The 25,808-nt window shown below is 41.5% G+C and overlaps 1 protein-coding gene across 1 annotated transcript in view; it reads left to right on the top strand.

The window, feature by feature from the left end:
* Positions 1-8,175: 8,175 nt before the first annotated feature.
* LOC139655949 (titin-like) overlaps positions 8,176-25,808 on the top strand; it is a 225,562-nt gene continuing 207,929 nt past the window's right edge. Inside the window, 17 exon segments of the mRNA XM_071533376.1 lie at positions 8,176-8,266; positions 10,436-10,639; positions 12,190-12,477; positions 13,518-13,603; positions 14,193-14,413; positions 15,374-15,608; positions 16,458-16,595; positions 16,943-17,461; positions 18,571-18,834; positions 19,603-19,716; positions 20,322-20,579; positions 21,017-21,079; positions 21,193-21,451; positions 22,119-22,191; positions 23,129-23,341; positions 23,989-24,131; positions 24,442-24,587. Of these exon segments, the coding sequence (XP_071389477.1) occupies positions 8,176-8,266; positions 10,436-10,639; positions 12,190-12,477; positions 13,518-13,603; positions 14,193-14,413; positions 15,374-15,608; positions 16,458-16,595; positions 16,943-17,461; positions 18,571-18,834; positions 19,603-19,716; positions 20,322-20,579; positions 21,017-21,079; positions 21,193-21,451; positions 22,119-22,191; positions 23,129-23,341; positions 23,989-24,131; positions 24,442-24,587 (3,315 nt within the window).

The following is a 25,808-nucleotide window of genomic DNA, read 5'->3' on the forward strand; positions in this document are numbered from 1 at the left end:
ACCTGGTTCAATGTAAACTTGGTAGCTTGTCAGCCAATTATAAACCTTTCCCCAGGAACCTGGGTGTAATTTTTGGTTCTGACCTCTGTTTCGAGAAACAAGTCAAAAGTGTGGTACAGTCCTGTTTCCTTCAGTTGAAGAACATAAGATAAGATAGAGACGATAAGGTCCTTTTTGTCCTTTGCCAACCTTGAGAAGGTTATCCATGCCTTCATTGCATCTCGCTTAGACTACTGTAACTCTCTCTATTCCTGTCTAAGCCAAAAGTCCCTCTCTCGCCTGCAGTTAGTTAAAAGCCTTGCAGCAGCATTTTGCACTAAGAGTAAAAGGCTGGACCATGTTACCCCCAATTTAGCTTCCTTTCACTGCCTTCCTATTAGATTTAGAATTGATTTTAAGATTTTGCTTTTAACTGTCAAGGCACTACGTGATCTGGCTCCTACTTACATCTCTGACCTTTTAATCCCGTATGAGCCAAAGCACAGCCTGAGATCCTCAGGCCGGGCCCTTCTGACCGTTCCCACCTCCCGGCTTGCATCTAAAGACCGGGCTTCTGCCATCAGGGCTCCTGAGCTCTGGGACGCCCTGCCTGACAATCTCAGGCTAACAAACCCTGTGTCCTCTTTTAAGTCTATCCTCAAAACACATTTTGGCTTTTTTACTATGATTTTTATTTCTATTTATTCTTATTTGTATTTTACTTTTATTCGTTTCTTAGCAGTATTAGCTAAATTTTTAATCCATTGATCTATATTTTATGTTTTTAATTTAATTTATTTGTGCTTATTTTCTATTCCTTGTTTTTTCTAGAGTTTTTACTCCATGCTTTTATTTAAGCACTTAACAATTGTTTTGAAAGGTGCTATATACATCAAGTTTATTATCATTATTATAAGATCCAGAACTCTCTTACAACTCTAATAAGGACTGTCTCAGTACTATGATGGGGTCTAAATCTGGATTGGAAATTGTCAAAGTGGGCATTTGAAATTAAATAGTTGTTAAATTGGTTGAAGACATTTTTTTCTAGGATCTTAGTAATAATAGGGACAATTGATGTATAATTACTGATTACAGGGGCAGATAGAACAGAGGCTTGATAACAGCAGTTTTCAAAGCATTTGTGAATTTGTGACACTGTAAAAAAGAGAGCTGTTAACAATTTGAAATAGCTCTTTAGAATCCTATCTTCACTGTAAAGCATCACATCATGGTTCAAGATGTTTTTTTGTGTGTAGAGGGCACAAATTTGGTGTGTTACCTAGAGGCAACGGATCCTATAGAGGGCTGAAACATGTTCTCACTGTCTGATAACGGCTCGGTTAAAAGCACAAACATAAGCTTGTTAAATGAAGGAAGGTTGTTTCTGAGGTCCAGGCAGTTTCATAATTTGAATCCAGTTTTAATTTGAACTCCATCTTGACATCCAGCCAATGAATGACTTGATTGAAACCTTCCTCATTTTGTTATAAAGGATTGTAGTCAGTTCAGTATCAAATTGCAAAATGGATGAGCAATTTATTAACAATGATGTATTTTTATTACACTTTTGATCTGCATAACCTATTTCTGTTCTTGTTTAATAGAATGTTCATGATAGTGGAGAGTGAAGATGAAGATAGAGGAAATGGAGCAGAGATGCACAGCAGCACAGAGTGAGCTGGGAAACAAACCCATACAGTCACTAATGCTGAAGACTGCTACAGTAAGTTATCTTACACAGCTTTCATTTAGTGTATATTATTAATTTATATTATAATGAATAAAAGCTAAAATATATTAAACACAAAATACAGAAATAAGTCTTGTGCCAAATTATTATGGTAATGAATGAAAATGAGTGCTAATGGAAATGCAAATTTAAGCCTAGAGCTTTTAGGAAGCTATATAATAAACTATAAACTTCATTTATTCAGCACTTTTGTGTTTGTAAAGCACTTTGTAACAGAGTTACAAACAGAGTTACAAAGTGCTTTACAAACAGAAGGCAGTGACAATAAAAAGGCTCAAGGCTCGATTTTAGGCCCTCTATGTTTTAGTTTGTATATGCTCCCACTGGGTACGATCATCAGGAGACATGGAATACATTTTCATAGATATGCAGACGATACTCAGCTGTACATTGCGGTTTCTCCAGACGACACAAGCCCCATTGATGTTTTCTTTAACTGTATTTTAGATATCAAGGCATGGATGTCAAAAAACTTTTTACAACTGAACCAGGATAGAACAGAAGTACTGGTTATTGGGGAAAAGATTCAGAGAGCGAAACTGACTACTAAGCGTTAACTCCTAGTCAGCAGGTGGGAAACTTATTATGTCACATTTGATTCTGATTTTAACTTTATGGCTCACATTAGGAATGTTGTTAAGACTTCCTATTATCATCTTAAGAATATTACTAGGGTACGACCTTTTCTCTCCCAGGCTAACACTGAGAGACTGATGCACACATTTGTTACCAGCAGGCTCGACTACTGTAATGGTCTCCTAACCGGACTTCCCAAAAAAGCAATAAACCGACTACAATTACTACAGAACTCAGCTGCTAGAGTGTTAACTAAGACCAGGAGAAGGGCACATATTACCCCAGTTCTTAAGTCTCTGCACTGATTACCTATTAGGTACTGCATTGATTTTATTTATTTTTTTTAAACACAATATACCCCCCCATGTTTCTGCTCCAACAGAGCCCCATCCCATACCATTTAGTAATCAAACGGAATAGATTTCACAAACAATTACATGTACATATAAATAAAGTCAATGCGACAAGAATCGTAGGTGAGATACAAAAAATAAAATAAATTAAATTAAAAGATACAACAAACGCTAAAATAAATAAATAAATAAATAATAATAAATAATGAGTGGTAAGAAAAACATACAAGAAATAAAATAAAATGTAAAAGTTACAAATAATAAACAAGTAAGCTACAGCTACCGCATTGATTTTAAGGTTCTTTTACTGGTCTTCAAATCTCTAAATGGATTGGCACCTGTTTACATGTCAGAAATGAACCATCTAGATCCCTCAGGTCCTCTGGTCTTTTAACTGTTCCTAAGTGTCAAACTAGGACTCATGGCAAGGCTTTTAGCCACTATGGTCCGAGCCGGTGGAACAGCCTCCCAGAGGATCTAAGGACTACAGAAAATGTGGACACTTTTAAATAAAAACTTAAAACATACCTGTTTAGCCTAGCTTTCCTGTAATTTTTAATGTGTTTATTTTAATCTTATAATATTGTTTATTTTTATTTTAAATTTTAATGTTCCCATTTTATTCTGCTCATGTATACATTGTCTGATTTTATGTTATTTTTTTATTACCTCTTGTTTTTTGGCTCTTTTATTCTACTGCATTTTTATCTGTGTTGTGAAGCACTTTAAGCTGCATTTGCTTGCATGAAATGTGCTATAAAAATAAAGTTTGATTGATTGAAAAAAAAACAGCAAATACAAAATAGCAGCATAAAAGAAAAAAAAAGAGCGTGAATGTTAACAAATGAAGAAATTGAGTTTGCTACCTGCATGTCTTGATCCCAAGTTTACAGGCCCTTATTGAAAATTCTTGACTTTAATTTGGATTTGGGAACAGTCAAAAAAGATTTTTCAGAAGATCTCAAACTACACTGTTGTACCTAAGGACATAAAAGTTCCCCAATATATCTGGGGCTAAACCAATTACTGCTTTAAAAGTAATCAATAAAACCTTGAAATTGATTCTAAAATGGACTGGAAGTTTTAACAAGTTTAAATTGGCTAAAATGGGAGTTAAATGGCCTGGTGTGACCGTTTGCTGAATAGTTTCTAGAAAAGTATGTTCCTTAGTTTCTAGAAAAGGTTTGGCCTTCCCATGATGGATGATTGACAGCTGAGTGATGTTACCAAACCTGGTTACCAAACCATGAATTTTGCTTCATCACCTCCGGCCTTACATGACGCCCAGAGGAAGCCGATCAGGCCAGACACTGCTGCCAGTCTACATGGTGATATACTGTATATACAAACATATAATAAGATCCAATAGAAAGACATGGGCGATTAGACTGTGAATGTTTGATATGAACAGTGAGGGTAACAGTGTGGGAGAGAGTGTGGCGTAAATACTGTTTGTTCCCATCTTGTAACGGGGGGTAGTGTCACTTTGACTGACAGGAACAGCCTCTCTCTCCTTTTGGTCACCAGATATTTAATGACTCAGGAACTCTGGGCCTTTCAGTGCAGAGAATCACACTTCTTCTGAATCAATAAATATGATCAGATTCTCTTCTATATGACAGTCAGCCACCAAGGCGGATCAAAGTTCAGTCCCAGAAAGACCAAATCGACGCCGGATTAACAGCAGTGGCTGAGTGACAGGTGGGAGCTTGCATAAATGGCTGCCTCTCCCATCATGCCCCCTGAGAGACTGGCCAATAGGGAGTGGCCTTGCAGCGATGATGCAGATTTGCCCCCTGGTATATAAACTTAAACAACCATATTGACACTTCTGAGCAGTTGGAGCATTCCCAGCCTTGCCTCGGGTGTAGGGATTGCAAGGGGAAAGCAAAACTACACGGCGTCGTCCACTGTGTAGTTTTGTTTTTTTGGGGATATTTTGAGGCTCAACCGTTCTCACCTTGGATTTTCCCGGAAACCTTTCTGGATAAGGAGATTGTTGCTCTAGTCACCTGGGCTCTGTCCCATCAGATCAAGGCATCCTTGTGGATACAAGTGAGTAGTTTTCCCCTTGTATCCGTCTGCAGCACATTACCTAGTTACAGTTATCTACCTGTACCTTGTTGATGAGTGAACTCTGGTTTCTGGGCTGTGTCAGATGTCACAGTGATAAGAGTGAGGATGTGACAAAGTGTTGAAGCGTTCTCAGTGGAATACGCCTTTTGCCTTTGTTTCTGCTTCAGATCGGTGTTGTTTTGGACCGTTCAAGGTTGCCATATGCACGCAATTGGTGCAATGATTTCAGAAAAGCCAAGAATAGCCGCTGATAGCATTAGAGTGGAGTCTCAGCTGGGTGGCCATGTCTTTTTAAGGGAATCAGCAGCGGGGGCTATCAGTTGCACCTCCAGCTATGTGCCACATGGTGGCTGTCAATCAAGCAGGCGGGGGGGACGGGGTATTTTTGGCCACTGCCATATCTGTCCTGCAGATTCCAATCTTTAAACATCGGAAGTTAATCCCGTTTTTTTCCACTGGGGTGTTATGAAACTTTTGACTTTATTGATCATTGTTTGATAAGAATGCGATCATGTCAACATGGTTTGTGTGATGATGACAGTCTGTCAACTGCAGTGGGAATTTGAGTAACTTGAGGCCTTCATTTTAAATATACTCACGTGGCTTGAGAGTTCCTCCAGCTTCATGTTGAGCTTTAGTAAAGTCTTGTTCTGCTGCTGCTGAATCACATGCTCCTGAGAGAGAGCTGTCCTGCTGGGTGTGATGCTGCTGTGGGATGGTCTGGACAGCAGGCCCCAGCCAGGCGATCACCCTGTCCCCCTCTCTGGTGGGACAGCCGGTCTTCCCCCTCTGCTGCTGTCCCATTCACTCACAGCATGGCCTACACATTCACACACTGGATCCAGCATTGATCATGAAATATTTTGTTTAGCTGATTAGATTTTTAGCGGTTTTGGGGTTTGGATGCCATTTACATTTTAGTCATTGAGTTAATGTTCTTTATACAGATGTGAAGAATAATCCACATATGGCAGTCCTTAACAGGGAGATAGATAGATAGTTCTGGCACTAGTAATACTTGTAGATATTTATAGAACCAGGATTAGTTTTGGTGTTTTTAAAGCCCAGGATTGACTGACAGAGTACAGCTGGTTCTGATTATAAAACAAATAAAAATTAGTTTCTACATTAAACTAATTGCTATATTATGTTGGTTTTATAATTAGAGCTTCCTAGATGGGTTTGGAGAGTTAAAGGAGCTTCAGTATCTGTTGACTTTCAGCTGTGGCAGCCATAAAAGACTTTAGAGGGCCATAAAACTGAGTCATAAAACCATTTGGAAGGTTCCTCAATCTAGATACCTGAGTGAGTTAGTGGTGTGTAAACCTACAGCTGGTAGTGTGTGAGCTCAGGGACGAGATGCAAGTCATTTCTCATGTGGATATTCTCCATGAGAATCTTCTGAAGTGAACAAGTTAGATTGTGAGTTGAGTTTGTCTTTAATGGCGTTAGGCTGACAGAGTGTTGGGTTAAAGTTCAGGGATTTGGACACGAGAATTAAAGCAAAAAGTTTCCACCTCTGCGCTCCTGTCACAGTAATACAGTATAAATAACTGGCTGTTAATTCATCATGTGCTTCTTAACAGTGAGGGCCTGTAGATAAAGTGCTGTGGGCACTGAGGCCAGAGGCTAATAATAGTCTGACCTGGTCTGGAACGGCTTAATCCCCTTTTATACTGCGGTCAGTCAAAGGTTCAGATCACATGACTGATGGTGAAAATTTACACTGCAAAAACTGACGGGCTTGTTCAGTGATTTATTTTACGATTTTTATAGAGAAATCATCTTACTGGTTTCAACAAATTTGACTTTTTTTTTTGGCATATATCAAAGTGGAATTTATTGAAACCAGCAAGATTATCTGCCAGTGCAGTGAGTATAAATTCATGAGAAGATAAAACCACTGGACAACTTGTCATTTTTTGCAGTGTAGGTGTTGATTCCAGTGTGTGACGGGCAGCTGGTTGCTTCAGTCTGTATCAACTCTTATTTCTGTTTGATTTGCGGTGAGGAGCATCGTCATTATTCTGATCTGAATCTGACAGCTTTCCCCCATACTGACCTGCTGATGAAGAGGTCAGAGCGGTTCTACATGTTCAGGTCTTTTAGATGACAGCTGCAGAGTTTTTGGAGACATCTGGTTGTTCTGATGAGTTAACCGGCTGCCGGCCGCCAGCTGCCGCCGCCGCGTCTTCCCCCTGTCAGCCTGACCAGAGGGAGCTTTCCAACCGCCCGCCTGCATGGGGCCAAAACTGATCTGAAATCACTGTTTGTTTATTTGAAATTAAAGGCTGATTGGCTATGTCTTCTGAGAAAGAGTTAGAAAACACTAAGAGAGGTGTATCTGTATCAGGAGAGACTGAAGGAAACAGATCTAGAGATAGAAGCAGCAGTGGAAGCAGAAGTGATGACCTGGACGCTCTCGCTCTATAAATATCCTGCTGCTTTCTGGGAGTTATGGAAGCTCCCAGCTGCAGCGCTCACATATCAAACAATACAGCTGGTCCTCTGAAGCAGTGATTCTCAACCGTTTTCATATCAAGGACCCTAATTTAGTCCACATTTGGGCCCCGGACCTCCATTTGATGAGATTTTGTCTCTCAAACCCAAATCTGAGAATATTTTTTATTGTTAGATATGATTTTGTCCAGAATCCCATGACTGTCTGTATTGTAGGTAGAGAGATAACAGAGCAACTATGACCAAAACAGTCATTCTTCTACATTCTCTAACTGTGTTAACTTCTTGAAATAAATGAAATAATGCTGAAGTTTAACAATTCTTCAATTTGCTGGGGAACCCCCTCAAGGACCCCTGGTGGTCCCCGGACCCCCTGTTGAGAACCACTGCTCTGAAGGGCCGGCTGGTTCATACAGAGAGAACATCATGTGTCAAAGCAGCTGATTACATGATTGTATTATATGATTGATAACCGAGATCAGTTAAAAAAGTGGCAGACAGTACAAGTTATCCACTAGGCCTGTCTGTGTGTGTATGGTTCATAATAATAATAATAATAATAATTTCTATTTATATAGCACCTTTCAAAACAAAATAAAAGTTTGAACAAATGGCATAGATCAATAAAACAGACAGTGAGGTTTTAAGAAGTGAATTTAAAGATGATACTGACTGACAGCCTTCAGTAAGTCATTATATTATATTATATCATATTATATTATATTATATTATATTAATTGTGAGTAGTATAAAATTCCATGTATAAAACTCTGCCAGCATTAAATAGAACCCCAACGTCGTTGAAAAGACAGTTTTTAGGGGATTTAGACCTGAACACAGACTGATGATGGAGGATAGATCCTGTTTAGTTGGTGGGACTTTAAAATAAAGTTGCTGATGCAGTTCTGTTGATGGTGACTTTGTTGCTGGTTGCTCACCCGGTTTTAACCCGTCTGTCTCCCCAGGGTGCCGACCAACATGTCAACACAGGCGCCGACATTCACACAGCCGCTGCAAAGCGTTGTGGCACTTGAGGGTAGTGCCGCAACGTTTGAGGCTCAAGTTAGTGGTAAGAAGCTTTTCTTTTATTTCTCTTCATGAGCACAGACACACACAGAAAAATAAAGGTGCAAACTGGTTCTTTGGAGTGATGCCATAGAAGAACCATTTCTGGCTCCACAAGGCAAGGCAAGGCAAGTTTATTTATATCACACATTTCAGCAACAAGGCAATTCAAAGTGCTTTACATAAAAGCATTGAGACAAAATGAAAAGGATAAAATTCAAATAAAAGACCAAGAAAAATAAAGTTCATTAAAGAGCTAAGAGAAAAAATAGGCTAAAATAGAATAAGACAGGTGTAAAATACAAGAATAAAGGTCACAGTGCAGTGTGAGAGATGAATAGTTATTTGACGTCATAAAAGGCAAACAGAAAAGTCTTCAGCCTTGATTTAAAAGAACTGAGAGTTGCAGCAGACCTGCAGTTTTCTGGGAGTTTGTTCCAGATATGTGGAGCATAGAAACTGAACGCTGCCTCTCCATGTTTAGAACCATTTCTGCAGTCCTTTGCTTAGACACTTGCATTGTGTTTTTGTTTATCTGCCTCATTTGCAATTGTACAATATATACTATGGAGGGGTTTGGTTATTTTCCACATTTATGCCATCACCCACCAAGGTTATTATCGTTATCGAAAACTAACAAAATAACGAAAACTAGGTGTGAAAAAACATTTTCGTTAACTGAAATAAAAATAAAACGAGGCTTTACAAAAAAATGATAACGAACTGAAACTGTATTGTGTGTTTACAAAACTAACTAAAATAAACTAAAATTATAGAGAAAATGTCTTTAGTTTTCGTCTTTGTCAATTTATTCCATACATAAGCCTAGTGTTTTGAATTTTTGAATCTCGCCCCTGACAAATACTCCATATTACAAAAAAAAAAAACTAACACTGAAACTAATAAAAACTAAACTAAAACTAAGCATTTTCAAAAGATAAAAACTAAACTAAACTAGCAAACCCACTTTAAAAACTAATTAAAACTAAACTGAAATTGAAAACAAAAAGTCAAAACGAAATAAAAATAAAAACTAATGAAAAATGCAAAACTATAATAACCTTGTCACCCACCATCCAATGACTAAGAATTAAGAATGTTTTAATATCCCAAAGAACCGCATATGGTTCTTGAAAGGTCCGTTGTGGAACCAGAAATGGTTCTTCTATGGAATCACTCCGAAGAACCATTTTTGGTTCCAGTTTGCACCTTTACTTTTCTGAGTGAAGCCGAACTGTCTGGGAGGGAAGCCGGTCTGAAGGAAACTGCAGAACATCGTCTCCTGAAATTTCACTTCATATTTCAGTAGGATATATGAAATTCTTAGCACAAATTCCTCCTAGTTCATGAACTAGGGAGGAATTTGTGCTAAAAAGGGTTTAATTCCAAATTGCTGAAGTCAACCAACATTGGCTTCATTTTCTGTCTAAAATATAGGTAACACTTTACAATAAGGGTACACTAATTAAGGGTTAGTTAATACTTAATAAGCATTAACTAACCCTTAATTAACAGTCAACTAATGTGTCTGGTAACCATTTACTAATGGTGTTCATGTTAAATAAGGTATTCATTTATACATTATTTAATAGTCATCTTTATAAACTATTAAATAATGTATAAATTAATACCTTAGTTAACATGAACACCATTAGTAAATTACACATTAGTTAACTGTTAATTCGTGACCCTTATTGTAAAGTGTTACCAAAATATAAAATACTTCTAACACACATGCAGATTGCAGCATGAACTGTGATATTATTTGTGTTGACATTTATAAAAGAGAGATACATTTTCCTGTGCACAGTCATCAGGGAAAATGTTTTACCAGACTGATGATGAAGTTGAATTTATTATATTCTATTATATTCTTGCTCACAGTTAAACAAATAGACAAATAAACATGTAAAAACAAACAAGTATGTAGACAAATAAATGTTGTTTAAATGAAATATGCATTAACAGAGACTGGTTTGAGCTGAGAACATCATGACGAGTGCAGTTCAGATCAAAGTCCTGATGTCTAAAGAGTTTTCTTTAGGAAAAACATGAAAAATACATTTCCATATCCTGTAAACTGCATGATGTTGGAGGTCCAGTATTTTGTCACTAGACCAGTTCACCAGCAGGTTTTTGGATCCTCAGTTCTCCGGTCGGTTCTCTCCCGCAGGTTCTCCAGTTCCTGAGGTGAGCTGGTTCCGTGATGGCCAGGTTCTTTCCGCCGCCGCTCTGCCCGGCGCTCAGATCTCGTTCAGCGACGGCCGCGCTGTCCTGAGGATCCCCGCTGTGACCGCCGCACACAGCGGGAGGTTTTCCGTCAGAGCCACCAACGGCGCCGGACAAGCCACCAGCACCGCCGAGCTCCTGGTGACAGGTCAGAGTCCCATGACTTTCATTCCATTTCATTATACTGTATATATATATTTAGGAAAAAAAAATATCAGTAGAAGTTCATCATTCAACATCCTTAAAATGTAGAAGATGGGCAGACAGTAAAAATGACAAGACTTCAGTTACCTACTCTCCTTTAAAGCAGTGAATCTCAACCTTTTTCATATCAAGGACCCTAAAGTAGTCCACATCAGAGCCACAGACCCCCATTTGATGAGATTTTGTCTCTGGGACCCAAATCTGAGAATATTTTTTATTGTTAGATTTGCCTTTGTCCAGAATTCCATGACTGTCTGTATCGTAGGTAGAGAAATAACAGTGAAACTATGATCAAAACAGTCACTGTCCACTTCTCGTAAATTCAGTAATGGTGAAGTTTAACAATTCATCAATTTGCTGGCGACCCCCCTGGGATCCCCTCAAGGACCATTGGTGGTCCCCGGACCCCACGTTGAGAACCACTGCTTTAAAGCGAACAGCCGGAGCGCGCTGTGGAGATTTCTGCTTTCAGAAACACAGGAGCGGGCCGAGGCTGAAGGCTCCTGCCACACCAAGGTCCCTTCAAAAATCTGCCAATTTGTTTTCGCCTTGCTTATCGGCAAAATGCACACAAAGGAAAATATAATTCGAGACTTCATTACAAATCTGTAGGGTGTTCTGGTAAATTCGGCACATATATAATCCTCCAAACAGCTTGAATTTTAACGGACCGGCCCGTTTATGTGGCGGGGAAGTGGAATTAGATCAAGCGTCCATCGAAAAACGTGCTCTAACTTGGTAAAACATGATAGAAGCTTGCTGATGGTCTCACTCTGCGGAGGGCAGAGTGTTGTTGTCATGACAACGCTGAACCATAGAGGCCAGCATTGGACCAGAAATTACACAGAGACCCTTAAAGTACCACAATCTGCTCTAAGAAGTTAATCTGTCAGTCATTTCATCAGAGTAGGTGTCACTTTTTTCAAACAGTCGATGTCTCATCGTGCAACAAAACTCTTCACATAAACATGAATTTTGTTTTTTTAATTATTTGTCCCTAGTTGGGCTTTTACATGTACAGTGTAATTAAAATATACAGCTTTCAGTATCATAAAACCACAATACACTACAGATATGGAAATACAATAAAATACACATACACCAATAGTAATTTAGAGTATAATTAGTTAAAAATGAGTACAGCTCTGGTTTGCTTTTAGCCAGCACTTAACCATTGTTGTAAAAGATTTTATATCTGGAATTAATTTGATTTCAGTGGGTAATGTGTTCCAGAGTTGACAGCCCTTTATGGAGAAAGCTGACTGTCCAAATTTAGATCTACCATGTGGTATTTTACAGCTGCCAGTCACCAGGCTCCTAGTTACTCTGTTACTGTCTTGTCTCTGGAAATATCTGGAAAGAGGCTCTGGGGCTCGACTGTTGATACATTTGAAAACTAATTTGAGAAAACAAAAATGAGTAAGTAGATTGTAATGACTGTATCTAAATAAAAGAAGACAGCAGCAGTGACTGACCTCCGCTCTGTGTTTCCAGCGGAGACGGCGCCGCCCGCCTTCCTCCAGAGACTCCAGAGCTCCACCGTGAGACAGGGAAGCCAAGTGAGGCTGGATGTTCGTGTGACAGGAATCCCTACACCTGTGGTGAAGTTCTACAGAGAGGGAGCCGAGATACAGAGCTCCGCCGACTTCAGGATCCTCCAAGAAGGAGACCTTTACAGTCTGTTGATCGCCGAAGCCTTCCCGGAGGATTCTGGGACGTATTCTGTAAACGCTACAAACAGCAGCGGACGGGCGACCTCGACCGCTGAGCTGCTGGTTCAGGGTGAGGCTTCACTCTCTTACAGACCGGCAGACGGGTCAGGGACTCACTCTGGGATGTAGAGACACCCGGTCATGTTAAGATGCTTCTGATGAGCATCCAACAAATTACAAAATTACTGAAATTTCACATTTAACATTAGTCTCCATTTCACTTGTCAAATCTACGGAAGCCGAGAACGGCCGTGCTTGCGATTATTTTTTTAACTCCATTATCTCGAGATCACGAGTTAATTATTTCTTTGTCTCGAGATAACAAAGCTCGTTTTCTCGAGATAACGGGTTAATTTATCTCGTTATCTCAAGAAAACAAAAGGACAATTTCTCGAGATAACGAGATAATTTTTCACAAGAAAACGACTTTTGTTTTCTCGAGATCACAGATTGATTATCTCGTTATCTTGAGATAACAAAGCTTGTTTTCTCCAGATAAAGAAATAATTAACTCGTGATCTCGAGATAACGGCATTAAAAAAAATAATTGCAAGCACGGCCGTTCTCGGCTTCCGTACAAATCTGCTCACAATTGCCTTTAATATAATTTTGTCCCTTGCTCTTCTCCATAATTAGTTCTATCCTTTTTAAGTTTGCGTCTGTTTGCTATTTGATTTTTTTTTCCAATTGATATTGTTATTATAATTTTTCTGTTGCTATGAGTCATTTTATCTTTCTGCTTTCGATTTAATGTTATTAAATTGTCATTTTTTCTCTTTATTGACATGTTTTTTGCCGTGAAGCGTCTTTAGTACTTTGACAGAACTATTTACTGCCACATCAGGCAGAGTTCAGGGAGATGTTGTGGCTGTACCCAGGAGGAGTGTGGGACGGGGCGGGGCGGGACGGGGCGGGGCGGGACGGGGACGGGACGGGACGGGACGGGACGGGGCGGGACGGGATGGGGCGGGGCGGGACGGGGCGGGACGGGACGGGACGGGGCGGGACGGGGCGGGGCGGGGCGGGACGGGACGAGAGGAGCTGAACAGTAAACCGTGTTGTAGCTTCTGAGTCTAATGTCTGATGTGACTGTCTGTCCCATCTGTCCAGGTGAGGAAGCCGTTCCTGCGAAGAAGACTAAGACTGTGGTTTCAACCTCTCAGATTTCACAGACTCGTCAGACCCGAGTGGAGAAGGTAGAGCCGATATGTTGTGAATTATAACTGTAATATTAAGGCAGAAGGTGGATTTTATTATCCCAGTGGAGAACGTCTTGTGCTCACTTACATTACAGACGTGACACACATAGCATGCAATGGTGATTTAACTTTTAGAATTACAGCTCCTTTCATTACTTTCATTACAAATATGACATATTCTCACTGTTGGGTGAAAATCTGCAAATTAGCAAATTAGCTTAGGCAATAAATGTTATCATATGTGACATGAAACTGTTCCTCTCCTCTCCCCTCCTCCTCTCTCCTCTCCTCCTCTCTCCTCCTCTCCTCTCTCCTCTCCTCTCCTCTCTCCTCTCCTCTCCTCCTCTCTCCTCTCCTCCTCTCCTCCTCTCTCCTCTCCTTTCCTCTCCCCTCCTCCTCTCCTCCTCTCTCCTCTCCTCTCCTCTCCTCCTCTCCTCCTCTCCTCCTCTCTCCTCTCCTCCTCTCCTCTCCCCTCCTCCTCTCCTCCTCTCTCCTCTCCTCTCCTCTCCTCTCCTCTCCTCCTCTCCTCTTCTCCTCTCTCCTCTCCTCTCCTCCTCTCCTCCTCTCTCCTCTCCTGCTTCCTCAGAGAATGGAGGCCAGTTTCCAGGCCAGTGCGATGATGGAGATGCAGGTGGAGGGGGGCGTGGTGACCCAGCAGCTGGCTCACAAAACCCCGCCGCGGGTCCCACCCAAACCCACCTCCAAGTCCCCCACCCCCCCCTCGCTGGTGGCCAAGGTGGCCGGAGGACGGCAGCAGTCGCCTTCGCCCGTCCGACACGTGAAGGCGCCGACTCCCACTCCTGTCAGGTGAGACACGATCACACCCGCTACACCTGGAGGTCCTTTAGAATTACAGCTCCTTTCATTACTTCCATTACAAATATGACATATTCTCACTGTTGGGTGAAAATCTGCAAATTAGCAAACCTGAACTGTTTTCAGTGTCAGAATTAGGGATTGTAACAACGCATTATGTAAATTAAATAAATTATTACATATTGCGATGTTATTGGTGCAGAGAAATCTTGACAACTTGCGTCACAGTACACACTGCCACATACAGTACCAGGAAAACCTCATATATTCTGCATAGGGACAGTCCAAGACTCACTGTAGACAAACTGTATGACACCCAAAGCTTAAGGTTTTAGGTACATGATGAAGGAAAGGAAAGTCGCTGACTCTTTACCTCTTCATCTTTTATTTTTGGTTTTTATTATTATCCTTACTTACCTATTTTTATCTTTCTTTATTTTTTAATGTCATTTTGGTAACACTTTATAATAAGGGTCACAACGTTTAACAGTTAACTAATGTGTCTGGTATTAATTTACTAATGGTGTTCATGTTAACTAAGGTATTCATTTATACATTATTTAATAGTCATCTTTATAAACTATGAAATAATGTATAAAATAACACCATTAGTAAATTACACATTAGTTAACTGTTAATTAAGCATTAACTAACCCTTATTAAGTATTAACCAACCCTTAACTTAGTGACCCTTATTGTGAAGTGTTACCATATAATTCAAGTACCAAAAAAGGGGAAATCCGCACTCTTAAAAAGATATCCTGTTTAAAAACCATATACACTGAAAGAAACAGAAAGAAACGTTGATCCTTAGTAAGAAACACAGTGAGGAGGTGAGGGACGCGGCTCCCCCTCTCCTTCAGGCAGCGGTGAAGGTGTGAACGTGGCGGTGAGGTCGGCGGAGGTCGGCCCCCTCGGTAACGCGGCCTCCTTCCCTCCCCTCCTTCCCAGGCCTGCCTCTCCCACTTCAAGACTCTCGGTCTCCCCCATCAGGCCGGTCAAGTCGCCCCTCACCACCCGCAAGCAGGTGGCGGCGGGCGCCGACGTGCTGCCGCCCTGGAAGCAGGCGGGCTACGTGTCCGAGGCCAGCTACACCAGCTACACCAGCGCCGCCGCCCAGATGCAGACCTCCGCCACACAGATCACCATGGAGCAGCACTGGGAGCAAGTCAGCAGCGTCAAAGAGGTGAGGGGGGTGGTGAGGGGGGTGGGGGGGGGTCCAGCCGAGGGATGATGTCGCCCTCTAGTGGCCCAAGGAGTCAAGGGAGCAATTTGAAGGGCGAGGAGGGCGGATGGTGTTTCCCTTGAAGAGTTTCCTTCCAAAATGAAAGATCCACCATTTAAAGACTTGAGGTAGTGAGATGGTGGATCGTACAAAAGTCTAAACCAATAGAGTCAGTCAGAGAAAGCCGTTTTTATTTGATGGGAGGGGTGCAGAGGGGCGGGGCATTTAAATAAATCTGATGGTTTTATTGGTTACAAATGTATATTTGAGCATGATGTCACCATGACAGATACTCTGGGACGGGTTCATTTCATAGGGACTTTAAACAAAATGACCCATACTCTCATATTGACTGCTGGCAGGAAAGTGAAGCTCACTATGGGCTTGTATTGACATTAAGACATTTACTTATAAAGTAGACAGAGTCGTTTATGTTTTTCAGATATTGCCTGATGAATTTCAGGTAGCAAAGTTTTTCCAAAGTGGATGTTCAGTGTTTTGGAATGAAACCCTTCACTTGAGAAGAAGAACAAAACTTCAGCTGCTCTCCATCCTGCTCCTTGTTGAACTAATTGCTCCAGACGAGCTCCTGCACGCACATGTTTGAATGAACCAATGTGTGACATACAACATTATGACACAGATGTTGTTTTTGTTTTTTTAATCAAATCGGTTCGTTCTTTCCGTACTGTATGTTTAATATCTTTTTCCCGAGAGCTGAACCTGAGTCTGAGCCCACACTGCTCCATTTACAAAAGCTTGATGAACTGTCTTGCGTTGTTAATGTGACTAACCGTCCGTCAGAGGCAGCATGGTGAGGATGATGATGGTAGGAGCGTTGCCGTGGCTACAGTGGTGGCGGCCGTGGATCAGGCTCGCAGCCGCAGTCCTCCTCGTAGTGACGCCGACGGCTCCCTCGCCGTAGACCTGAAACCTGCAGAGGACCAGGTAGTTCGAGAGAAAAATACAAAACATGTCCATCCCATCGTCTCTCATCTGCACCTGGACTCACTCAGAAAATCCATTCAACAAGCCCATAGTCCACTCTGTGTACTGGAGTCCGTTTTTAAAAAATCTTTAATTTCTTCCTCATCAGTCTCGTTTCCATATGAACGTTTTTGCCCATCAGTATTTTCTTAAATACTTTGACATTCTTGCCTTATGTCAGGTTTTTCATGTCCCTCATAAATCCCCATCATTACCCCGCAACCCTTCCCTTCATTGACATTTAACTGTAACATGATACCCTTAACAACCTATAATGCCAAAGTTAACCCGTTTGATTTGGTTGATAGCTTCAAACCATAGAGTCAGAGTCAGAGTTGGACATTTTGCCAGATGACGCTGGTTTTACCCAGAACGCCGAGGGAGAGGACGATCCGGAGAACCATCAGGAAATGACCTGTGACCCTGAAATCCATCCTCACACGGATATGGATTTAAACGACGATGGGTTGAATACGAGCCGTCGGGGTATTTTAGACACTTTTGGTCGTCCAGACCTGGAAACGGAGCGGGTCACGCCGGAGGAAACGGCGGCACCGCTAGCCGAAGAGCCGGGCGATGCTGCCGAGAGCCGGCCGGAGACGCCGGGGGACGAGGAGCAGATGGAGGACACGGCTGTAGCTCCACAGAGCGTCCACCCAGCTGACGCGTCCCCCGCTTCAAACCAAGAACACGTCTCCCTTGCCTCGATATTCCCGTTTCATAATCGAGGAATCTCACTCGGCTTGAATGAAGAGATTCCTCCTGCTGTTACCCTGGAGGAGTTTCACCCTGATCTAAACCTCGACCTCCAGCAGCCTGAGCAGCAGGTAGCTGCAGATCTGAGCGGACACAACACTTTCTTCCTCGTCACGATTTTGCCGTCTTCTTTTTTTCAGCACTTTCTTTGCCTTTATTTTTTTTTTTGCAGCAGTGTGGTTGTGGTCGTGTTGCCGTTTCACCTTCAGCTCTTCAGTAGCTTCCACAGTTTTTTTTTTGTTGTTGTTCATGTTCACATTTGTTTCTTCACTTTGAACTCCTTCCACAGTTTTGTTTCCTGCATGTGAAACAGTTGAAGCATGCACTGACCTCATCCGACAAGCTGACACTGACCTGATTCACACAGCGGCCATTTTGAACTCTCGGGGTGGGAACCTCTACCTGGAAGTCCAGTCAGCTCTCCGATTGTTGTATTTATTTATTTATGGTTTAATTGATAGGGACAGATACAATATACATAGACAAACTGAGAACAGCTATCCGATGCAAGTATCATAGTGTTTATAGCGGATGTTAATTTGCAACACCCGTCCCTAGAAGGGCTTTTGTGAGAATAAGAGATTAAAACAGTGAGGTAAAAAGAATGTAAACCGAGTACAGCAAGATACAATAGAGCACAAGGTAAAAAAAACAAAAACAGTAATCAGTTCATCTAGCCTGTTTCAAGGCATTTTATTGTACAGTATGATAAACTGAACCAAGATGATCACACAAACATTTATCCCTTCACTGATTCACCAAATGGATCTCAAGAATCCGGAGGATATCGGTTCACATTTTGATATATTTGGTCCGTTATCTCTAGCTACCAGAGGCTAGCCTAGCTAGCTAGCTTGTAGCTTTCTAGTAAGCTAGCTAGCTAACTTCCTGCTAAATTCAATTGGAGTTTGCTGCTAATCTGATAACTGTTTGGTCTATCTGAAGTCTTATGTGTTGGAGTCACACTAGTTTTATGCCAATCCTCTTGGTAGAGTTTCCCATCCCGACAGTTCAAAATGGCCGCTGTGTGAAAAAGGTAAATTCTGTTGAGATGTTTTTCAACATGCTGTATTACTGCTTGTATTTGAGTATTTTCGCGTCTTATTTTTACCACCAACTTCGTGCCATGGATGTCCTGAGATCTATGTGCTGTATCCAACCCGCTGTTCGTTGTCTTCAGGCTGAGGGAGGGAAAAGAGCCGGGGCGGTGGCCACGGTGGTGGCCGCCGTCGACCTCGCTCGTGTCCGTCAGCCCGTGCATGTGGAGGGCGGTCTGGCTGAAGACGAGGCTGTAGAGGCGGAGTTAAGGCAGCAGGCCGCCGCCGCCGCCGCCGCCTCCGCTGAACAACAGTACCAGGCCAGCAGGACAGTGAGAACGCAGGCCGGCCCAATGCTCACTGCTGCTCAGCATTTTACCCCCGGCACAACCCAGCTGGTGTCTCAGGTTAGACAGGCCGGGAGAGACACGCTTAGCAAGGGATTTGACCCAGTCATCAGTTCGGAGTCATTCCTATGTTCCCAGGGTCCTATGTTCCCCAGATTTATATGGCACATAATGGAAACATGAGAAAGGGTCCTATGTTCCCAAGGTCCTATGTTCCCAAGGTCCTATGTTCTCCAGCTCTATATAGCACATAATGGGAACCTGAAAAAGATGTTCCCCAGCTCTGTATTCACTTAATATGGTTAGTTAGGGTTAGGGTTAAACATAGGACCCTGGGAGAGCACATGTGTAGAACTGGGGAACATAGGACCCTCTGTCATGTTCCCATTATGTGCCATATAAATCTGGGGAACATAGGACCCTGGGAACATAGATACGCTCCCATCAGTTCATCTAGCCTGTTTCAAGGCATTTTATTGTATGAGAAATTATCTTCCTACACTGCTTTCAAGCGATTTAATTCCTTCTGTAGCAGCAACAAGAACATTAACAGTGTTGGGAACTTAATTCAAACTTGTAAGATCATTAAATGATGATGTAACGCCTTGAAACCAGCTAAATTATTTGTCAGTGCATTAGGATAATTTCACTTAAAATCATAACAAAAAGCTTTGTTAAACTGAGGAAAAATCTCTTGATAAACATGTAATTTTCTGCAGTATGTCTAGATAAAAGAATACTCCAAACCTTTAAATATATATTTTTCCATACTCTTGAAATCTTTCTGAGGTTGTAACGGCTCCATGTGAACTCTGTTGGTTACTCTAGATACAGAGAACGACAGAAAGCTCCCTCCATGTGGACTCTGGTCTGGCTCCGTCCCCAGTTCCACATTTCACAGTTTCTAAAGTTTCTGTCCCTAAACCTGATCCTAGCTATGAGGTAAGGACAGGCAGCATTGGGCAAGCAGTAGAAACAGCCTGCATAGGAAGAGTGGAACTTAACAATTATATAATTTTCCATCAAACTGGGTTAAATACCTTTTCACTAAAACATGCATAAAAAAAAATCACCAGCTAAAAATGGAATACTAAAGTAAAATAAGATAAGTTAAGATGCACTTTATTGATCCCCTAGGGGAAATTCTGGAAATATTCGGGACAATAAATAAAAATTCGGGACAATAATAGAAACCTTACTGTAGCTAATAGCCAGCTCAACATTTATTTGGTTGTTACTGCTTGCCTGAGATGCAAACCTTGTTGTGAACAGTAGTTTAGAAGTGATTAAATAATTTACACGGTATAACAAATTGAACTTCCTCTTAACCGTGTTTTTCCCTCACCCATTAATCAATAAACATACTTAATTCAGTATCCACTTTACAAGCTTATTATTCCAGTTTTATTTTAAATTCCCTTTTTCCATTATAGCTTTAATAAAACTAACGTAGACCCTCCCTCTGCTGTGGCTTAACCAAAATAAACCAGTTTAAAATAAGTTTTTCTTGTTGCTGATGGTAACGCTGTTCTCCTTGGGTTGGTCAGGTCTCCAGGTCAGGCTCTGCTATCGCCTCTCTGCAGAAAGAGCTTTCCTCTCCCTCTCCCACTAGACAGATCATCAAGCCGGTCAAGTCTCCCAGTCCTTCTCGTAAAGTTCTGGAGATGAGAGTGACTCCGGAACCCCACCCTCCTCCCTTTAAAGACTTGGCTGAGAAATATCAGACTCATCTTGGGTCTCAGTTACAGACGGGGGGGATGTACGCGGGGGGCATGGAGAGAATATATGAGGACTGGGAAGCCCAGGTTTGTAATCCAGTTCAATAGACTGGATCAACACAGGAAGAGAAAACCTGATGTGTAACTCTGAGGATCTGATGGTTTCTCCGTGTTAAACCAGCAGCAACGAAACAGATCTGCTCAGATAGTGTTAAAATCAGGTTTTTCTGATTTCTGTGAAAATCCAGGCATAACCATCCCCCTAATTAAGACTTTAACGTGTTCCTCGATGCTACTGACAACCTCCTTCTCACCTCTTCAGCCCATCCAGCCTCCACTCCATCCTTTGTGCCACGCCCTCTTGGTCCACAGCTTTACATGTTGAATGTGAACAGCGTGTCTAAAGTCTTGTCCTCCTGTGTGTTTGCTGTGTTGTGGAAGTGGCGTTTGCCAGTTGTGAGATTATAAATACATGAACTATTCGCTAATTCCCGGGTGCTAACAAAGATGTGACTGTGCCACAGGTGGTGGAGGCAGCAGCCGTGCCTTCCCCCGGCGACAGCGTGGTTCCTCCCACACTGCTGGCTGTGAGTAGCTTGGTTCTCCTTCATAACCGCTCAAGAAAATCTACTCATTTAGCTGTGGAAGAGTTAGATTTATCAATTTGTGTTCTGAATGTCTTGTGTTTCTGTCCCCCCAGGGCTTGAAGAACACAAATGTGACGGAGGGCGAGTCCGTGACGCTGGAGTGTCAGATCAGCGGTCACCCCGCCCCGGTCATCATGTGGTTCAGAGAGGACTACAAGATCGAGAGCTCCATCGACTTCCAGATCAGCTACGAGAGCGGATTCGCCCGCCTGGTGATCCGCGAGGCCTTCGCCGAAGACAGCGGCCGCTTCACCTGCACCGCCACCAGCGAGGCGGGAACCGTCAGCACGTCCTGCTACCTGCTCGTTCAGGGTCAGTACAGACAGAACGCAGAGAAAAGCATCCCACGTGACAGAGAGACCAGAGAGACCAGAGAGAAAGCGCATGGTCTAATTGCAAGCTCTAATTTTTTGATTAAATATAAACACAAAATTAAATTCTCATTGAGAGGGTGTGAAGACAAATTCTACCAGATCTTCAATAACAATGTGCTTACCCTTCCCACAAACTAGCCTAGTTTAAACACGAGTCGCAAAAGCACAATTGACCTATCCGACATCCAATAAAATTTTTCGCCACCTTTTTTTTATTTTTTTTATTATTTATTATTTCCTTTTTATTTTTTCTAATTAATCTTGTCTTAATACATTTTTGTGTTGTCTATATTTGAACTGAATTTGCAAAAAATTAAAGTGCAAATTGCAAACTATTTTGCAATACTCCTTTTTTTTCCTCATATGTGTACGATAACTCACCTGTAAAAATTGATTTGTTTTATCTGTTCTCATGTTTTCTCTATATCTGCATTGAAAATTCTTTGTCCTATATTCGACTGTATGTCTAACTCTGAAAACCCCAATAAAAAAAGTTGTAAAAAAAAATATATATATATAAACACAAACCATCTACAAGCAGCTAAAACCCAGAAACAATCCTACACAGTATATTCTAGCAGACTAACTCTATTTTCCTCCTCTAGTGTCAGAAGAGATTGAGAGCAGAGAGGAAATGGCTATCGTCACAGAACACGTTGAAACTGCTATGGAAAAACAGTGAGTATATTAATGCTGTTTTATGAAACAGATCCTGATGGACCATAAAGACATGGATAACTCCACAGCTATCGCACATTTGCTATAGATACAGAAATTGAGAAAGAAATGAAATAGATATGTTACACATTCCAAGTGCCTAAAATATATCTGTATATTGTTTAGATATGACATTATTACAGATAGATTTCCAATAAGTTTGGTGTTTTTGGTGCAGACATTTTTCATTATGTACTCTATGCCTTTATTGTAGTCACAATATTCCTAATGTTGATTTACTGTTTGAAATTGGTACTCTTTTCTTGTTGCACTAAGACCTCTGCGACCCTCATGGTAAATAGATATGGCCACTCTATTACCGAAGAAAATGAAGACCCACTGAATCCTTTAGCTCCTTACGTGGGATCTACTAATTTCATAAATCTACCTCACCTTTATGTACATAACTTTCCCTAGCCCATCTCCCAGTCATTGCATATTATTGTATTGTGTAATTTTGTTTTGATTTACTTTTTCATTTTATTTTCAAGATTTCATTTCTTATAAAGCCTACACCTCCACATAGTAGATTAAGTTGATCTACATGATCAAACAGGGGGAAATGTGGAAGAATTGTGAGTGTATATACAGTATATGCTGTGCGCCACTCTGCCTGTAGGTGTCACTGCAGGCTGGTTGTATGTAAGATTCTACTTCCTCTACTAGCTCCACCCCCGAGCAAGTATAAATACTGATCGGTGACTAGCGTCCGGTGAGAGAGATTCATTTAGTTGTTACGGCAATGGTCTTCTCCCGTGCAACATAAAATAAAGCAGAATCAACAGCAGTCCACTGAGTGGTTCTTGAAGGGTTCCACAACAGCACCTTAGTGACAATGTAATTCTAGTGGTCCAGCTTGGTCCAGATAATCCTAATAAGTGACTTCTTCTTCTTCCAGAGTGACTGAGGAAGCCAGAGAGGAGACCATGTCCCAGGTGAGCGCGGCAGAGTCAGAAACCGCCGCAGCCGCCGCTCCCTTCTTCATCAGGAATCCCAGCGTCCAGAAGCTGGTGGAGGGAGGAAGTGTCGTCTTCGACTGCCAGATCGGAGGAAGCCCCAAACCTCACATCATCTGGAAGAAGAGCGGTGTGCCGCTCACTACTGGATACAGGTATGTGATGAGTGCAATCAAGTGACTGTAACAGATAGGGATCTTAGTTCTTCATTTTTATTTATTTTAGGTTTTTGGGGTACAATTTCAAGTTCTACTGTAGATGTCAGTTTTTCTTGTTGGGTAACTTTTTTTCTAATTTGGCACATAGATGATGGCTCATAACCTGGACACAAAGAATGGCACTGATTGGCCCACAGGGGGCGCAATAGTGAGCCTTCAAAGTCTAAGGCTCAGCCCCCCCCAAGCCTTCAGTAGAAGAGTTGTGAAATTTGATAGAAATAGTATCTGCACATGCAAAATATTTCTGCCTCTAGAACCTCTGATGGCCATTTTGGATTTTTTTGAAAAACATTTTAAAAATATTTTTCTCTTGAACCGCAGGTCAGAATTAAATTAAGTAAAATTGATTGGCAAATAAATTAATTGGGTATGCCTATACTTAGTTTGTGAAAAGCTGAGGAATTGGTCCAAAAATGGCCAAGTGATTAACCTATCATTTTAAATTTGCACAAAATGTTCAACTGACTGTGAAATCATGACAAAATAATCAATCCACTTGATATTCACTTGAAAGTCTTGATCATATCCCTGAATACTTGAATCGTCTTTGTCTTGTTTTAATGCATTTTTCCACCATCCATCAGATACAAAGTTGCCTACAAGAAAGAAACTGGAGAATGCAAGTTGGAGATCTCCATGACCTTTGCTGATGATGCTGGAGAATACTCAGTTTTTGCCAAGAACCAGCTTGGAGAAGTCTCAGCCTCCGCCAGCCTGCTGGAGGAAGGTACGTCAACATGGAAGTGCAGCAGAAAACTAACAAAGCAAAGTGGAGATAGATCAGAATGGAAGAAAACTGGAGTCTGTGTAGTCTTTTGAAAAAACAATTGATGTCAGCGGTTTCTGCTAGCCACATGCTAAGACTAGTGGCACCTGATGATTAGAATAAGGAATGTTAACAATGCTAAAAACAATGGCTGGCGGACAAATACAGCAACGTTTTCCCCCTACTGTAAGAAATTCTTGACAAAGGGAGAAAATGAAATTTAAAAAGTCAGAGTCCCCCCTAACTTTAAAATGTTTTGCATTGCTAACAGAGGAATATGAAATCTACATGAAGAAACAGGAAGCAACCTTTAAGACTGAAGTGACAGCCATGGTGCAGGAGCCCATGGTGGCAGACGTTCCCCCCGTCGTCGTAACTATGATGGAGCAGAGGACCACCACCATCATCTCTGGACAGGTAGGGTCAAACAAGGATGGAGGTTTTCTAGCTCACTGATTTATGCAGGTTGTTCCTGCCTCTCCCTAACTCTTCTCGGTCCTCCTCAGTGACTTAACTGTTTGAATATATAGACATATTAAATGTTCAAAACCAGCTTTAATGAAATCTCTACACTAAAATTATGTGATAGAACACTTCCTAGAACCATATCGGGGGCAGGGAGTCTGTTTATGGAGAGCCTTATGCAGACATCTGACTCAAGTCATTTGGTCCAAGTCTCAAGCAAGTCCCAAGTCATTTGGTCCAAGTCTCAAGCAAGTCCCAGTCATTTTTTCTCGGTCAAGTCAAGTCACAGGTTATGTCAGGTCAAGTTGAGTCGAGTCCTTAGTTAAGGCAAGTCAAGTCCCAAGTCAAGTCACTTTTTTTCCCCCAAGATACTGCAGTCTTATGGTTAAATATTAGTTAATTATGGCTTAAATGTAGTTTTACATTAGTGATATCAATCGTTTTGCTATAGCAGGGAGGGAAATTAACACTAGCCACCAGCCAGTTGTGAGAGAACAGATTTTCATATCAGGCTAACGTTAGCAAGCTACGGAGTTGTGAGAGAACAGATTGTATGTGGCTAACGTTAGCTAACATCAGCCTTCACAGACACTTACCGATCCGAATGAGTCTTCAAATGACGAAAAGTTTGATGTTGTAGTCTGGCTGTCACAAATCTTTGATGAGCAGGTCTTGCATTCAGCAGTTCGCTTTTTTCCTTCACATGTGAAATTTTTGAATCCAAAAGTGATGATGATGATGATCTGATCTGATCCATAGACCGTATAAAGATCTGACCATACTGTGTGTGTGTAACCACCAGAAATACGAAATAGTCTAGAGCGGGAGGGTGTAACGACTAGCGAGTGCTTCTCGTTGAAAAAAATGTCAGGTAGCGAGGAGCTTGACTGACAGGGTCGTCATCCAATCAGGACACTGCCATTCCCAGTGTGCGCTCACATACTGGGTAACGTTACACACTACAGACACTTGTAATGTGAACACTGACACGTTGAACATTTTAATATTTTATATTTAATATTTAAACTGAAAACAAAATGAACACAAACAAGTCATTCGAGTCATCATGTCTCAAGTCAAGTCACGTGTCTTTAACTTCCAAGTCCAAGTCGAGTCTCAAGTCATTTATTCTGTTAAGTCAATTTGCAAGTCATCAAAACAGTGACTCGAGTC

This window comes from Centroberyx affinis, unplaced genomic scaffold (assembly GCF_046629955.1).
Source record: "Centroberyx affinis isolate AG114_WGS23_722 - 3 ecotype Tasmania unplaced genomic scaffold, CSIRO-AGI_Caff_v1 ptg002362l_1, whole genome shotgun sequence".
Classification (NCBI taxonomy): Eukaryota; Metazoa; Chordata; class Actinopteri; order Beryciformes; family Berycidae; genus Centroberyx; species Centroberyx affinis.